This window comes from Lottia gigantea (assembly GCF_000327385.1).
Source record: "Lottia gigantea unplaced genomic scaffold LOTGIsca_15, whole genome shotgun sequence".
In the NCBI taxonomy this organism is placed as follows: Eukaryota; Metazoa; Mollusca; class Gastropoda; family Lottiidae; genus Lottia; species Lottia gigantea.
In genome coordinates this window covers 1,390,307-1,406,543 of record NW_008707797.1, presented here as the reverse complement: position 1 = coordinate 1,406,543, position 16,237 = coordinate 1,390,307, and the positions used below count along the sequence as shown (strand labels likewise).

General features: G+C 36.7%; 1 protein-coding gene across 1 annotated transcript; it reads left to right on the top strand.

The window, feature by feature from the left end:
• Nucleotides 1-2,571: 2,571 nt before the first annotated feature.
• LOTGIDRAFT_157825 (hypothetical protein) lies at nt 2,572-15,138 on the top strand (the record flags this gene model as incomplete). Its single annotated transcript, XM_009050420.1, has 13 exons — nt 2,572-2,625; nt 3,162-3,275; nt 3,794-4,020; nt 4,512-5,577; nt 7,083-7,196; nt 7,497-7,723; nt 7,984-9,049; nt 9,255-9,368; nt 10,649-10,875; nt 11,381-12,446; nt 13,473-13,625; nt 13,863-14,048; nt 15,085-15,138. 13 exons carry the CDS (start codon nt 2,572-2,574, stop codon nt 15,136-15,138), a joined length of 4,668 nt encoding a protein of 1,555 aa, XP_009048668.1.
• Nucleotides 15,139-16,237: the final 1,099 nt, after the last annotated feature.

Here is a 16,237-nt window from a genome sequence, read left to right as displayed (position 1 = left end):
ATAAAAGTCAAATATTTAGATGACTATATAGACAGCTGAAATTGAGTTCTATCAGCTGGTAAAGTAAATATTTAGATGACTATACAGACAGCTGAAATTGAGTTCTATCAGCTGGTAAAGTAAATATTTAGATGACTATACAGACAGCTGAAATTGAGTTCTATCAGCTGGTAAAGTAAATATTTAGATGATTACACAGACAGCTGAAATTGAGTTCTATCAGCTGGTAAAGTAAATATTTAGATGACTATATAGACAGCTGAAATTGAGTTCTATCAGCTGGTAAAGTAAATATTTAGATGACTATACAGACAGCTGAAATTGAGTTCTATCAGCTGGTAAAGTAAATATTTAGATGATTATATAGACAGCTGAAATTGAGCTCTATCAGCTGGTAAAATAAATATTTAGATGACTGTACACATATCTGTAATTGAGTTCTATCAGCTGGTAAAGTAAAGATTTAGATGATTATATAGACAGCTGAAATTGAGTTCTATCAGCTGGTAAAGTAAATATTTAGATGACTATATAGACAGCTGAAATTGAGTTCTATCAGCTGGTAAAATAAATATTAAGCTGACTATACAGATAGCTCTATCAGCTGGTAAAGTAAATATTTAGATGACTGTACAGATATCTGTAATTGAGTTCTATCAGCTGGTAAAATAAATATTTCGACAACTTGATCCCTTAAAATTTGAATGTAACCAATAACGAGTATTTTATAGTTACATGGCGTTTTAAACTATTCTATTGATTCTATAGTGGATACAATACTTTGCCTTTATCAGTCATTGTGTAAATACATTGGTTTTTTTTTTTATTATAGAAACATTAGTCTTCAATAGCAGAGCCGAGTTCCAGGGGTTTTTGGGGTAGTGTAAATTTATTGGGTGGGTGGGGGTAGACTATATCAAGTTCGACCTGATTCAAACCAAAGATTAAGTCTCCGTTTTACTGCCGGCCCAGTCAAGAAATGGAAAGGGGAGGGGACAGGAAGAGGTACAGAAAGTCGGTTCGGGTGGGGATGAAAGTCAGAATAATCCAAACTGGAACTGTTTCGATCAGGACCAGGTGGGATTTTTGTTTCGAAGTGTATTTCAGGACCAGCATAAGGTTAAATGTCTGATTCGGTTGGTCGATCATGACTTAGATTATGGAAGCCTGTATCTGAATAGTCCAATTATAACAAGATGCAAAAATGTAAACTCACAGAGTCGACTTGATATTTACTTTACCAGCTGATAGAACTCAATTTCAGCTATCTGTATAGTTGTCTAAATATTTACTTTACCATATCATGGAGCTCAATTTTAGCTGTCTATATAGTTGTCTAAATATTTACTTTACCAGCTGATAGAGCTCAATTTGAGCTATCTGTATAGTCATCTAAATATTTACTTTACCAGCTGATAGAGCTCAATTTCAGCTATCTGTATAGTTGTCTAAATATTTACTTTACCATATCATGGAGCTCAATTTTAGCTGTCTATATAGTTGTCTAAATATTTACTTTACCAGCTGATAGAGCTCAATTTGAGCTATCTGTATAGTCATCTAAATATTTACTTTACCAGCTGATAGAACTCAATTTCAGCTATCTGTATAGTTGTCTGAATATTTACTTTACCATATCATGGAGCTCAATTTTAGCTGTCTATATAGTTGTCTAAAAATTTACTTTACCAGCTGATAGAGCTCAATTTCAGCTATCTGTATAGTTGTCTAAATATTTACTTTACCAGCTGATAGAGCTCAATTTGAGCTATCTGTATAGTCATCTAAATGTTATTTTACCAGCTGATAAAAATCTTTTTGAAATTAAGTTTTAATTGCCGCTTTTCTGCACTTGATTGGAAAGTAGTCAACAGCATGCAGTGTGCAACGAGGACGTCGGTATCAGTCTGCTCTTTTAGGATTCCCAAATTTCGGAGCCGCTCAATAAAAGAGAATTAATATTTAGGTATATATATACATGAATAAATTATTCTACTGTATTCTTGGTAATGAAAGAAAACATGACGTACATTTCTACAATTCAACTTCCTTTTAAATTCAATTTTAGAATTCGACGGGGGCCATAGACTTCAACTTTTGTTGAAGGTGCGGTGTGTTTTTTTGTAAAGAATTTTCTGGGGTCTGTAGATTTTTATATTTTAACATTTAAAATCTTAAATTTTTTAATCTTTTTATCTTTCTAAATTCTTTTTTTTTTTTAATTCGCCGTCGAATTTTTAACTTTTAACTGGTATAGTTGTTGAGATGTCGTGAATACGGTGGTTTGTTTAGGACATATTTAATTTTTTTCAGTTATGATTTAATTCTAATCATTTTTTATTTTTGTTTGCTGAATTATCATTTTTGTTTGCTGAATATAAAAAATAGTAAACAAAAATGATAATTCAGCAAACAAAAATGATAATTCAGCAAACAAAATTGAAAAATAAGTAGAATTAAATCATGTCCTAAACAAACCATCGTATGATATGTTTAAAATAATATTTGAATTATTTAGATAGTGTTGTGAATAACTTGTGGAAACTAGTATTAAAAGAGAACTAAGACAAGATGGGATGCGGAGCAACCAAGTTACCAGCAATAGATCTGCCAGAACTAGCTGAAGTAAGAATTATGTTACTATGTTAACAATCGACAGTCGGCCGAAAGAGTGACAGTATTTGCGCAATCCATGTTAAAATGAGGCTTCGGGTGATCGTGGTGGATATCAATCTAAAAAGAAATAAAAAAGACTCTTATTGAGTTTGGTGGTCGTCGTTGCTTCATTTGCCTCCATTACGCTGCGACCTTGGTGGGAGGAACAATGGAAGATATAATACCGCCATTGCTCAAGCACAGTTCATTGAGCACATATTACAAACAGGTGGTATATCGTCTTCAACACGTTCAAAATTCTGCTACCAATAGTTGGATAGTTTCGAAAGGGAGAACAAATGGATACAGTTTGTACTGAAGCAATAAAGAACAATATTCGGTAGAGGAATAAAAATGGGGATAAATAAATTTGCTTAAAACATGCTTTCACAGGTTATAGAGCTCCATTACAGCTGTTCGTAGTCCTTTTTGGAAAGAATACATCGACATATTGATGTTATATTGTAATTCAAAACAAACGTTCGATTGTTTAAATTATTTTATAGTTCCCTGTACCAGAAAATGAACCGGACTATCCGCCACCAAAACCACCCAGGACTACTAAAAATGAATATTTTAATCCAGCTGAATTTATTTCTATAGATAATAATGTTAGAAAGGTAAGTCTATCATTCTACGACTGGAATTACTAACTCTGTGTGCTGCATGACAATGAATCTTGTCTATTCCTATCAAAACAGGGCCCAGTTTTTCTGTCTCTACACCAGACGACAACTGTCAAAATAGCTATCGGAGGTTGGAATAGAAGCAGATATTTCAGTCTACTAGTCATCATGACTGCTGAGATCTGTTAAAAGAATGTTAATTCAAAGTCAAAGTTCTAATAAATACAACTCGAAGGCATCGACTCGTTCGGGTGGAACAACAAATCGAGGCCCAATGTCATTCAAGTTGTTGAACATTACAACTATTTTGGTAAAATTTGCCAGTTATTGCCCGTCGCCAATATTAACTAATTTATTGCTTAAAGAAATAGAATAGCACAAGTAAACTGGCAATGTTGCTACCGTTACATTTCAATGTAAAATTACATGACTAATTCTTACAGTGTGGCAACTAAAATTTATAAATCAGTAATATATTCAAAGTGTATTTTAGATGATTATCTTTTTTCCAGTTAAAACATTCTCAAGCAGAAACCTATGAGGCTCTAGTAGGGGAGATAACCAATGGTCTGACCACAGATCTGCAGAAACTACGAGCTCTATATATCTGGTTGGGGAACCAGCCAATAGAAAACCAAGCCTACCCCAACGTTACAGACAATTCAACACCCAGAGGTTATATGAAAAACATTAAACATGGAAGAGGCAGTTTTACAGCTTTCTTTACTTTGTTATGCCGGTAGGTTAACTTCTAGTATCCTTGCTGTACTATTTCTACCGTGTTTTCCACGTTCTCCCTCTCAGACATTCTACTTTCTCACCCAAAGTACCCAGTCTCTGGTTCTTTACCCCTTTGGTCTCCTCCTTTCTTACCCCCGGGTTCAAACCCCATGGGTCTTTTGTACCTCTAGAATAGTTACATTACCTGCAGGTACCTCTTCGCCTTCCAACACAGAATCTGATTCTGGTCGAAAATAAAATACAAACGGAACGAAAGTTTGATCATATTTTGATTAGACCGGATCTAAATGAAAAACGAAGGAGTACTTTGAAAGTCTGTTTACCAAAGGATACCTGCTGATTATGTTTTCTCAGGTACGGTGTCGGAGTTACAATGACACGGAAAATAGCTCACGGTGAGCAAATCAGCTAAAATCAGTACCATTTTGTTATGAGATCAACAACCTTCCGATTAAAGATGTTTTTACTAACCCTGTTTCTATTTTTCAGGGCAGCTAAATTACCAACAGTTATCATTCAAGGGAAAGGAAAATCAATGAATTACGAAGTTGGTGATAAGGACTTCAGTAATCTGAACAGTCAATGGTGTGCCGTATACGTTGACGGAGATTGGAGGATCGTACACGTTCTGTGGTCCTTTAGAGCAGTATCTGGATTCAATCAAGGAAACTGGACGCAGATTGAGAGAGACAGAAAGGCCTTGAACACTAAAGATACAAGATCTTCTGGAAAAGGTGTGACTCAATTAAATGAATATTATTTCTTAACCGAGCCCGAGGAATTTATTTATAAATGTCGGCCAGATAAAGATCCCTGGCAATTATTAAGAACTCCGTGGTCTATGGACAAGTATACCAGTGTCCCCTACTGTAGAGAGAACTTCTTCAGTTCCGGCCTCGAAATCATCAGTGAAAATAACTGCATCCTGAAATCAGAAAAGGGGAAATGCTGGATTGAATTTGGACATGATCCAGAGGTAGAGCAGAATCTGAATTATGAATTTTTCCATAACGAGGAGGCCTCCGGGCAACCCCTGCCATCAGACCGGCGTCTCAACCGATTTGTTGCCTACAACAATGAAGTAAACAAGAAGAGCTTCGTTGTTCGATTTCCCTGTGTTGGCGTTTACAAAATGGTCATTTCCGAGATGGTCGAGTTCCTGCTGGATTGTCCTGATATCGGAGAATACGTAGACGAGTTTCCAGAAAATCCGCAGATTGGTTACGGTTACGGACAAACTGCACAATCGGCAGGTTTCACATCATCTAACCGTAATTATGGATTTATCTCACTTACACACAATGAAACCAAAATCTTTAATTTCGTCGTTGAAGATCCTACAAATTTCCAGGCGCAGTTCAAAGATGCTTCTACCAACACCGACCTGTCGACGTACGTTCAGCAGACCGTATCCGACAATGACGTTTCCGTACAAGTAACGATGCCTGAGGAACAAGCTGGTGACTGCGTCTTATCGATCAGCAATAAAAACAGTGTTGCGATCAACTATCTGATATCTACTGATAATATCGCACAGCCTGATTCGACATCGCCGGTAAGTGTTGCCTTCATCTTGTTCTGAAAGGGTTCAAACCGGGGAGAAACCCAAGGGTGCTGTTCTACTGTTTAGTACCATGACGGTCATCACGCTCAAACCACTCCTTCATTTATAACTTCTCCCTTAAATGAAATACATGTACGTCAAAATCCTGAAAATGGATCTGCTAGCTAGTTGAACAAGAAAGTTTTGAACAATGGTTGTTCATTGCTATCGTATCACAATATACTAGTTGAACAGGATAGTTTAGATCAATGGTTGCTCACTGCTATCTTATCACATTCTACTAGTTGAACAGGATAGCTTAGACCAATGATAGCTCACTGCTATCGTATCACAATCTGCTAGCTAGTTGAACAGGATAGCTTAGACCAATGATAGCTCACTGCTATCGTATCACAATCTGCTAGCTAGTTAAACAGGATATCTTACACCAATGTTTGCTCACTGCTATCGTATCACAATCTGTGAGCTAGTTGAATAGGATAGTTTAGACCAATGATAGCTCACTGATATCGTATCACAATCTGCTAGCTAGTTGAATAGCATAGTTTAGATCAATCGCTTCTTGCTGCTATCGTATCACAATCTGCTAGCTAGTTGAATGGGATAGCTTAGATCAATGATAGCTCATTGCTATCGTATCACAATCTGCTAGCTAGTTGAATAGGATAGCTTAGATCAATGATAGCTCACTGCTATCGTATCACAATTTGCTAGCTAGTTGAACAGGATAGCTTAGATCAATGATAGCTCACTGGTATCGTATCACAATCTGCTAGCTAGTTAAACAGGATAGTTTAGACCAATGTTTGCTCACTGCTATCGTATCACAATCTGCTAGCTAGTTGAACAGGATAGTTTAGACCAATGATAGCTCACTGCTATCGTATCACAATCTGCTAGCTAGTTGAACTGGATAGCTTAGATCAATGATAGCTCACTGCTATCGTATCACAATCTGCTAGCTAGTTGAATAGCATAGTTTAGATCAATGATAGCTCACTGCTATCGTATTACAACCTGGTAGCTAGTTGAACAGGATAGCTTAGATCAATGATAGCTCACTGCTATCGTATTACAACCTGGTAGCTAGTTGAACAGGATAGCTTAGATCAATGATAGCTCACTGCTATCCTATCACAAATCTGCTAGATAGTTGAATAGCATAGTTTAGATCAATCGTTTCTTGCTGCTATCGTATCAAAATCTGCTAGATAGTTGAATAGCATAGTTTAGATCAATCGTTTCTTGCTGCTATCGTATCAAAATCTGCAAGTTGGGCAAGTAAGTTTCGGATGAGATGACAAATGAATGCAGTCACCACTGAACAAAGGGCAATAACTCGATAGATAAAACAAACTGAATTGATATATGCTTTCCCACCAAATAAATCTTCATTTCTGTTGTCCGTAATCCTTTTTAGAATGAAAACCTGACGCCTCGTGGGTCTATAATTCAAAACAAAGTTAGGCCCTACTAGATTTAGAATTATTTTATAGTTCCCAGTACCAGAAAGTGAACCGGGCTATCTGCCACCAAAACCACCCAGGACTACTAAAAATGAATATTTTAATCCAGATGAATTTATTTCTATAGATAATAATGTTAGAAAGGTAAGTCTGAATATGACAGTAACATGGTGTTGTGCAACTCTAACTGACTGATGTTGAAAGCAATGTGTCAATCCCTTATTTGCTTCATTTTGAAATTTTAAAAGGCAAATTCACTTTTAAAATATAATAACTGAATTAGTGAAATTACAAAAATAGATAATACACATCAATGTACTAGCAACTAAGTTGCCATTCACTTTACATGTAAAATTACGGGATTGCTTCTTACAGTGTGGCAGATGATATTTCCAAATCTTCTTCCATTTAAAATGGTGTTTTCTATGATTTTCGTTTTTCCAGTTGAAGAAATCTAAAGCAGAAACTTATGAAGATCTAGTAGGGGAGATAACCAATGGTCTGACCACAGATCTTCAGAAACTACGAGCACTATATATCTGGTTGGGGAACCATCCAATAGAAAACCAAGCCTACCCTAATGTTTCTGATAGCTCAACACCCAGAGGTTATATGAAAAATATTAAATATGGCACAGGCAGTTTTACAGCTTTCTTTACTTTGTTGTGCCGGTAGGTTAATTTTTAGCACCTTTTGGGCCAGTCCCAGCATTTTACCCAACCCTTTCGTTTTTTCGAAACTAAACTAACGATTACCTGCTTGCCCTCTCTACATTGCGGAGCCCTTGGTATTTGGCTTTTGCTCATAAAGACAATAACAATGATCAGCGAGAGGATCTCTAAGAAAGGTATTTAACCAATTTGGTTTCTGATCAGCAGTAGAGATCAATGATGGAAGGAAATCTTTCCAAATGTATAACTTTATTTTTCAGGGCAGCTAAATTACCAACAGTTATCATTCATGGGAAAGGAAAGTCAATGAATTACGAAGTCGGTGATAAGGACTTCAGTGACTTGAACAGTCAATGGTGTGCCGTGTACGTTGACGGAGATTGGAGGATCGTACACGCATTGTGGTCGTTCAGAGCCATATCTGGATTCATTCAAGGTAACTGGACACAGATTGAGAAAGATGGAGAAGCCGTGAACACTAAAGATGAAAAATCTTCTGGAAAAGGTGTGACTCAATTAAATGAATATTATTTCTTAACCGAGCCCGAGGAATTTATTTATAAATGTCGGCCAAATAAAGATCCCTGGCAATTATTGAGAACTCCGTGGTCTATGGACAAGTATACCAGTGTCCCCTACTGTAGACAGGACTTCTTCAGTTCCGGTCTTAAAATTACCAGTGAAAAAAACTGCATCCTAGAATCCGAAGAAGGAAAATGCTGGATTGATTTTAAACATGCTCTGGAGGCAGACAAAGATCTAAATTATGAATTTTTCTATAACGAGGAGGCCTCTGGGCAACCCCTGCCATCAGACCGGCGTCTCAACCGATTTGTTGCCTACAACAATGAAGTAAACAAGAAGAGCTTCGTTGTTCGATTTCCCTGTGTTGGCGTTTACAAAATTGTCATTTCCAAGATGGTCGAGTTCCGGCTGGATTGTTCAGATATCGGAGAATACGCCGACGAGTTTCCAGAAAACCCAAAGATTGGTTACGGCTACGGACAAACTGCACAATCGGCAGGTTTCACATCAACGAACAGTAAATATGGTTTCATCGCTCTTAAACACAATGAAAACAAAATCTTTAAATTCGTCGTTAAAGATCCGACAAATTTTCAGACGCAGTTCAAGAATACTTCTACCAACAACGACCTATCGACGTACGTCCACCAGACCGTATCCGACAATGACGTTTCCGTACATGTAACGATGCCAGAGGATCAAGCTGGTGACTGCGTCTTATCGATCAGCAATAAAGACAGTGTTGCTATTAATTATCTGATATCAACTGATAATATCGCAGAGTCTCCTTCGTCATCGCCGGTAAGTGGTTGTTCCGTCTTGTTCTGAAAGGATTCAAAATAGGGAGAAATCCAAGGGTGTTGTTCCAGTGTTTAGTACTATGACGGACAATTCAATGCAGTCACTACTGAACAAAGGGCAAAAACTCGATTGATAAGGTAAAAAAGTTGATAAATTATCATTCAAAACAAACTAAGGCCTTACTTGAATTTAAATTATATTTTAGTTTTATGTACCAGAAACTGAACCCGGCCACCCCCCACCAAAACAACCAAGAACTACCAAAAATGAATATTTTAAGCCACTGAAATTTATCACTATAGATAATAATGTAAGAGAGGTAAGATTCTGCGAATGAATTTTATTTATCAATTCAGTATGTCGCTGTTGAAATGTGTTTTTGATTATTTACTGGAAAGAAAGAAAGAAACATCTATCGTACAAGGATCACAACTTAGGTTCACATCATTTCTGCCAGCTGGTCCTTGATCAAGCCCCCGTTTGAAAATAACTGAACAAGATGATTTTAAAGAAAAAGCGTCTTGCAGATAATATAGAGTAATAAACAGAGGCTCCGTGTGTTACAGGTTGTGCACCTTGACGATTGCCATTTAATCTAATGTCAAATTACAGGATTGCTTCTTACAGTGTGGCAATAAACAGAGGCAGTGTTGTGCAACTCTAACTGATGTTGAAAGCAATATTTAAATCCCCAATTTATTTCATTTGAAATGTTAAAAGGCAAATTTACTTTTAAAATATAATTACTCAATTATTGAAGCAAATATTACAAGATAGCTTGCCAGGCAAGGTAACATACGCCCACTAGCAGCTTTGATTTTGAACATAAATATTTAGCAGTACAGTAACAATCACCAGTATGAAATATTCAACCTTCAGTTATACACTACTTTTGAACTCTTTAGAGCGATACTGAATAATATTGAGTATGAGTTATTGCCCTAGTTCTTGAAAACGTGTTCAATTTTTAGCCCGTGAAAACTCTAGAAGACAAATATTCAATCTTCAGCGCGGTACTGAATAATAAAACCAAGTTTTGTCAAAATCTGGCAAGAATCATGCCTTCTAGAGTTTTTACGAGCTACAAATTAAACGAGTTTTCAAGAACAAGGGCAATAACTCATACTCAATATTTTTCGATTTTTCTGATTTTCAATAGGGTTCATCCTTGGGTGATTAAGAACACTCACACCAAGTTTCGCCAAAATCCGTCAAGAATTGTCCCTTCTAGAGTGTTTACAAGCAACAATTTGAACGCGTTTTCAAGAACAAGGGCAATAACTCATACTAAATTTTTCAATTTTTCTGTTTTTCAATACGGTTTATCCATGGGTGATAACCAACACTCATGCCAAGTTTCGTCAAAATCCGTCAAGAATTGTGTCTTCTTGAAGGCAAGGACAATAACTCATAGTAAATATTTTTCGATTCGTCTGATTTTCATGTGGGCGTATAAAAATAACATAATATACAACAATGCACTAGTTGCCATTCACTTCACATGTAAAATTGCAGGATTGCTTCTTACAGTGTTGCAGCTGATATTTCAAAATATGGTTCCTTTTAAAATTGTGTTTGCTATGATTTTCGTTTTTCCAGTTGAAGAAATCTAAAGCAAAAACTTATGAGGCTCTAGTAGGGGATATAACCAATGGTCTGACCACAGATCTACAGAAACTGCGATCTCTATATATGTGGTTGGGGAACCAGCCAATAGAAAACCAAGCCTACCCTAATGATACTGATAATTCAACACCCAGAGGTTATATGAAAGATATTAAACATGGCAGAGGCAGTTTTACAGGTTTCTTTACCTTATTATGCCGGTAGGTTAATTTCTAGTACCCCTAGTCCCACACACTCAGTGACAGTGCTAGTGGGGGTATAAGGGCGACATTAGCCCCCTAGAAAAATGGTTTATATCCCCAATTTCACCCCACTTCATCTCTAACAAATTTATGAAATATAATTTTAATACGTTTTTGCACCAAAATATCTGTTAGAAGGCACCATAAGCAGTTCTATTTTTCAAAAGTTTTCTTCTAGAGGACCCTTTGAATCTTGTGTCATTTGAATTTAGGCGCCGCCACAGCATGCTCTACTCATATCTCCCACTTCCTCTCCCGAAGTACTCCTCCAACTTGCCCCAACCATTTTCGTTTTTTCGGAACCAAACCAACAGTGACTTGCATGTCTTTTAGGAGGCAGGTCATCTCAACATTTGGAGCTCTCGGTATTTGGTTTTTGCACAACAGAAAAGCTTTAACAGTTAGAATGGCCAGCTCGAGACCAATGATGGAAGGTAATCTTTGTAACTGTATAACTTTTCAGGGCAGCTAAATTACCAACAGTTATCATTCAAGGGAAAGGAAAGTCAAAGAATTACGAAGTCGGTGATAAAGATTTCAGTAATCTGAACAGTCAATGGTGTGCCGTGTACGTTGACGGAGATTGGAGGATCGTACACGTTCTGTGGTCGTTCAGAGCCGTATCTGGATTCAATCCAGGAAACTGGACGCAAATTGAGCAAGATGGCGAAGCCATGAATACGAAAGATGATAAATCTTCTGGAGAAGATGTAATGGACTTGAATGAATATTTTTTCCTTACCGATCCCGCGGAATTTATTTATATATGCCGACCAGCTAAAGACCCCTGGCAATTATTGAGAACTCCGTGGTCTATGGACAAGTATACCAGTGTCCCCTACTGTAGACAGAACTTCTTCAGTTCCGGTCTTAGAATTACCAGTAAAAATAACTGCATCCTAAAATCCGTAAAGGGAAAATGCTGGATTGAATTTCGTCATGATCCGAAGGTAACCATGCGTTTGAATTATAAATTTTTCTATAATGAGAAGGCCTCCGGGCGACCCCTGCCATCCGACCGGCGTCTCGACCGGTTTGTTGCCTACAACAATGAAGTAAACAAGAAGAACTTCGTTGTTCGATTTCCCTGTGTTGGCGTTTACAAAATTGTCATTTCCGAGATGGTCGAGTTCCGGCTGGATTGTTCAGATATCGGAGAATGCGTAGAAGAGTTTCCAGAAAATCCGCAGATTGGTTACGGCTACGGACAAACTGCCCAATCGGCAGGTTTCACATCAACGAACCGTAGTTATGGATTTATCTCTCTAACACACAATGAAACAAAAGTCTTTAATTTCGTCGTTGAAGATCCGAGAAATTTCCAGACGCAGTTCAAGGACGCTTCTACCAACACCGACCTATCGTCATACGTCCGCCAGACAGTATCAAGAAATATCGTTTCCGTAAAAGTAAAGATGCCGAAAGACCAAGAAGGTGACTGCGTCTTGACGTTCAGCAATAAAAACCATGTTGCCATCAACTATCTGATATCTACTGATAATATCGCACAGACTGATTCAACATCGCCGGTAAGTGTTCCACCGTTTTTTTTTCATGATGTCAACATTCATGTATTACCAACTTCGTCTAATGAACTTTACCAGATATTTCCTTTACCTTGTTCCGAAAGGGTTTAAGTTTTTATATATGCCCAACGAAAGTGTTTCTTTAGCTCGTCAAACTGGGGAGAAACTCATGCGTGCTGTTCCACTGTTTAGTACCATGACGGTCATCACCCAAACCACGCCTTCATTTATAACTTCTCCTTTCATACGACATACATGCATGTCAAAATCATGTAATTGGATGAATGGTGGTAGACTTTATGTCAGTAAATCAGTAAAACCACGTCTTGACACTGTTCGAACATGGTAATATCTGTGAACTATTTTCTTTGACAACTGCAGAGACCTAAACAGTGTAAGCAACGTCTCACATAGCTCGACAAATCTGGCACTACTCGGACGTGATATACGGTTGTGATATCGTCACGGTTAGGGCCAAACTCAAAAGGTCACATTCTATGGGAGTTGCTCCGTTCCGATTGCTAGTTTTCGAGAATTATCATCTTGCCAATTTGGCAAAACTCTTGGTATCGATTCAAAGCTGAACCATAAAGGAAACCATCAAAACAATCCCAGATATTCTGCAATATCCCTGTTTCCCACATGGTATCATAATACAGTCGAGGGTGGATTTTCCTCTTCTTCCTACCACTCGGTATATTAAGCCTACCTCCCTGACTGTATTGGTATTGGAACCTGAAAACTGGAATGATAAATTCAAATGTGACGCTCACTAACCCTTTAAATGGATCTTTGAACGAGAAATTTAGGTTCTCATAGACAAAGGGGTTACTGTTGAATTTCCATGCATGTGCTTATTGAAATGTGACCTACTTTAAATGTACATGCATTGGAAAAGAAATTTTTATACAGGAATATTTTGTATGAATGAGAATCAAGAATTAACAATTTGAAGATATTTGGATGCTTAAATTCAACCCCATCAGTTTTGACGTAAAGAAATAAATCTGAAAATATCCTTTGATTCAGAGAAGAGAAGAAAAGAAATACGAGATGCTAGAGATGCCCTTGAGACAAGCTACTGTATCGGAAATCGCGAGCTACACACGACCTAAACCTTTTATACATGATGTTATGAAGGCCACTTATCTACTGCTGGGTGAACGAGAGAAACAATTAAATGTAAGAACACCTTAACAATTGAAGGTTTGAATTCTATTCCACCACACATCAATTGAAAGTATGAACCAATCCCCCGTTTCCAGTGTTTGGAAAGTAATGTGCGAATTTTATCAAAATAAACGCACAATTGTAGAAAAATATGTTTCCTACTTATTCCGAAAGATTCAACTAAATTGTAAAACCGTCCCTTTAACATTTGATTTGCACGAATTATCGTTTGTCTATTTATTTATGTAGAGTTGGAAGCATATACAGAAGTTAAGTCGTAAATCAGGAAAAAGGAGTCTAATAAGAAGAATCAAGGAATTTGACCGTGTCAATTTAAAGAGACCAGTCGTTCATAGATCTGATACTTTGTTAGATTTGTATGATAACCGTACAGTTTGCTTGAGCAGTGCTGGGGCTGGCACCTTCTTTAAATGGGTAAGTAATCTATCAGTTAAAAGAATTTTTCTAATAATTTCATGTGTATTGTGGACAGTGATAGCAGCATCGATTTCTTACCAACCTTCTATTTGCACCATTCAAAATTCAGATTAATCCTTATAACTGAAAAGCTTGATCTGATTATGACATCACTTTTATAAAACATGCCTACCTCTACCATTCTAGTTTCAATCCAGTTAGAAAACATCATTAGAGCCTCTTCATCTCCGTATCTTCTTATTGATTCAATGAAATTCTACTGTTGTACTGTGAGCATGATGATGTGACTCCTTTGACTTGCAGCATTAGGAGGGACTTTCTGGGCATTTCATTGATCCATTCTAGTCCTGTCAGCTTTCAGGGTTCGTTTTACTGACTTGAAACTGTATAAACTGAAATAACAATATTTAAATACAATATTACATGTAGGCCTACTCTTTATGACTAAACTTTAATAAGTTAAATAAGGTTAGCTGAGAAGTGAGATGAGCCGAGTTCCGAACGTAGCCTACGGCCTCAGGCGGCTACTCGAATTATGGTTATAAAATACTTACATTTTAAATATAAAATATACATCAAATGATTCTCTAATATTATGTTAATAGTTTTACAAATATAGAAAATAATTCATGATCACCTCTTCCATTTTGCTTAACAAAGAACAATCATCAAAATAGAAACATTCATTTTGATCAAAACCTGACAAAAGTGGACGTTGAGCGTATGACGTCATGATGTCAATGACGTGGCCTCCTAGTAACGATGTCGTCTAAAATAAGAATATGCACTGTGAAACGTGTAAAACGACGATTAGGAAAACGCAGTGCAATCCAATACAATTGTTCAACAAATGCCCCACCCTCATAACGTCAAGCTATAGCGAACTTAGCCTATACCTTGGCTGAAATTGCCACATTATATCACGGCGGTTTGTAAATACAGCGATGTGTTTGGATTGTACGCTAGCAAATACAGCCAATCAGGGGACTCGTCTCCTACGCCTATGGTGAGAATCTATTTCATTATTTTTCAGAGTCGTAATACAATTGATGTGCACGAAGGTGAACGAAGTCGAAGTTCATTGTAGCAAGGTATAAGTCAAGGTATAAGACGAAGTATAGGATGGGTAGTCATGCACCCAACAAATCCACATTAATCAGAAACTAGAAGTAGGCTAAACAATACGAATTAGTATTATATATTAATGAAGATCTGTAAAGGGTCTTTTCCTGAGAAGCAAAAATCCTGTTTTTTTATCAGTTACGTTTTCAATTGTAATGTTTTCCGTAGACATCAAATAAGCAATTTTTTTAGCGGATTATTTATTTAGTTTATTGAAATTGTTTTTAGAGGGGTACGAGGTATTGATGTAGGGCCTAGTTATTTTTATTTTATTTTATTTTTTCGCCTTATAAAAGCAGTCTTGAAACCATCAGATTCTGTTCGAATAAGATCTACTGTGATATTTTTTTTATAGAATTTTGGATAGTTACTATATTCTCTTTATTATCTCAATTCAACGTTCGTTCAATATCCCATATAGAAATATAATGCTGCAACGGAATACCGGTATACAAGATTCAGTCTATACTAAACAGGATCAAGGATGGTGATTTAGTAGATGATGAGTTAACGTTTGCTTCTAGCGGATGCAGATATCGCAAACTAAGTAGTTGTTGGTAGTCGTAGTAGTTTGATTCAAATTGGATGATTCTGTGCTGCGACCAAAGACACCAGAATATGTGATACTGTATTGCTGTGATTACTGCTCATTAAGGTCCCCTGTGAAATATAATCTCTATCTGTTAATTATCTGTATTGCTTGTTTGATTCTTCTTTCAGTTTACTCTCTGATTTGTCTTTATCTCTTTCCTTTGTTGTTACCTATGAAGTTGCTCACTGGACAAATTCTCACTGGAAAAATGCTCGTTGAAAGTTATAAGATATTTTATAAGTATATATCCATAAAACTTTCCTTTTTTTACCCTAATATGTTATTTATTATCCATAAAATTCCAATAAGAGTTCTGACAAAAGTAGAATATAGTTGAGTTTGATCAATAACACTGTTAACGTTAGTATTACTAGCTGTTATTTGTTATATATTTACTTTGAAATAAATCTGTTATAAACTAAAGTATTTGTGCTACATACATGTATTTGAATCCACCATGATCACTGTTTTT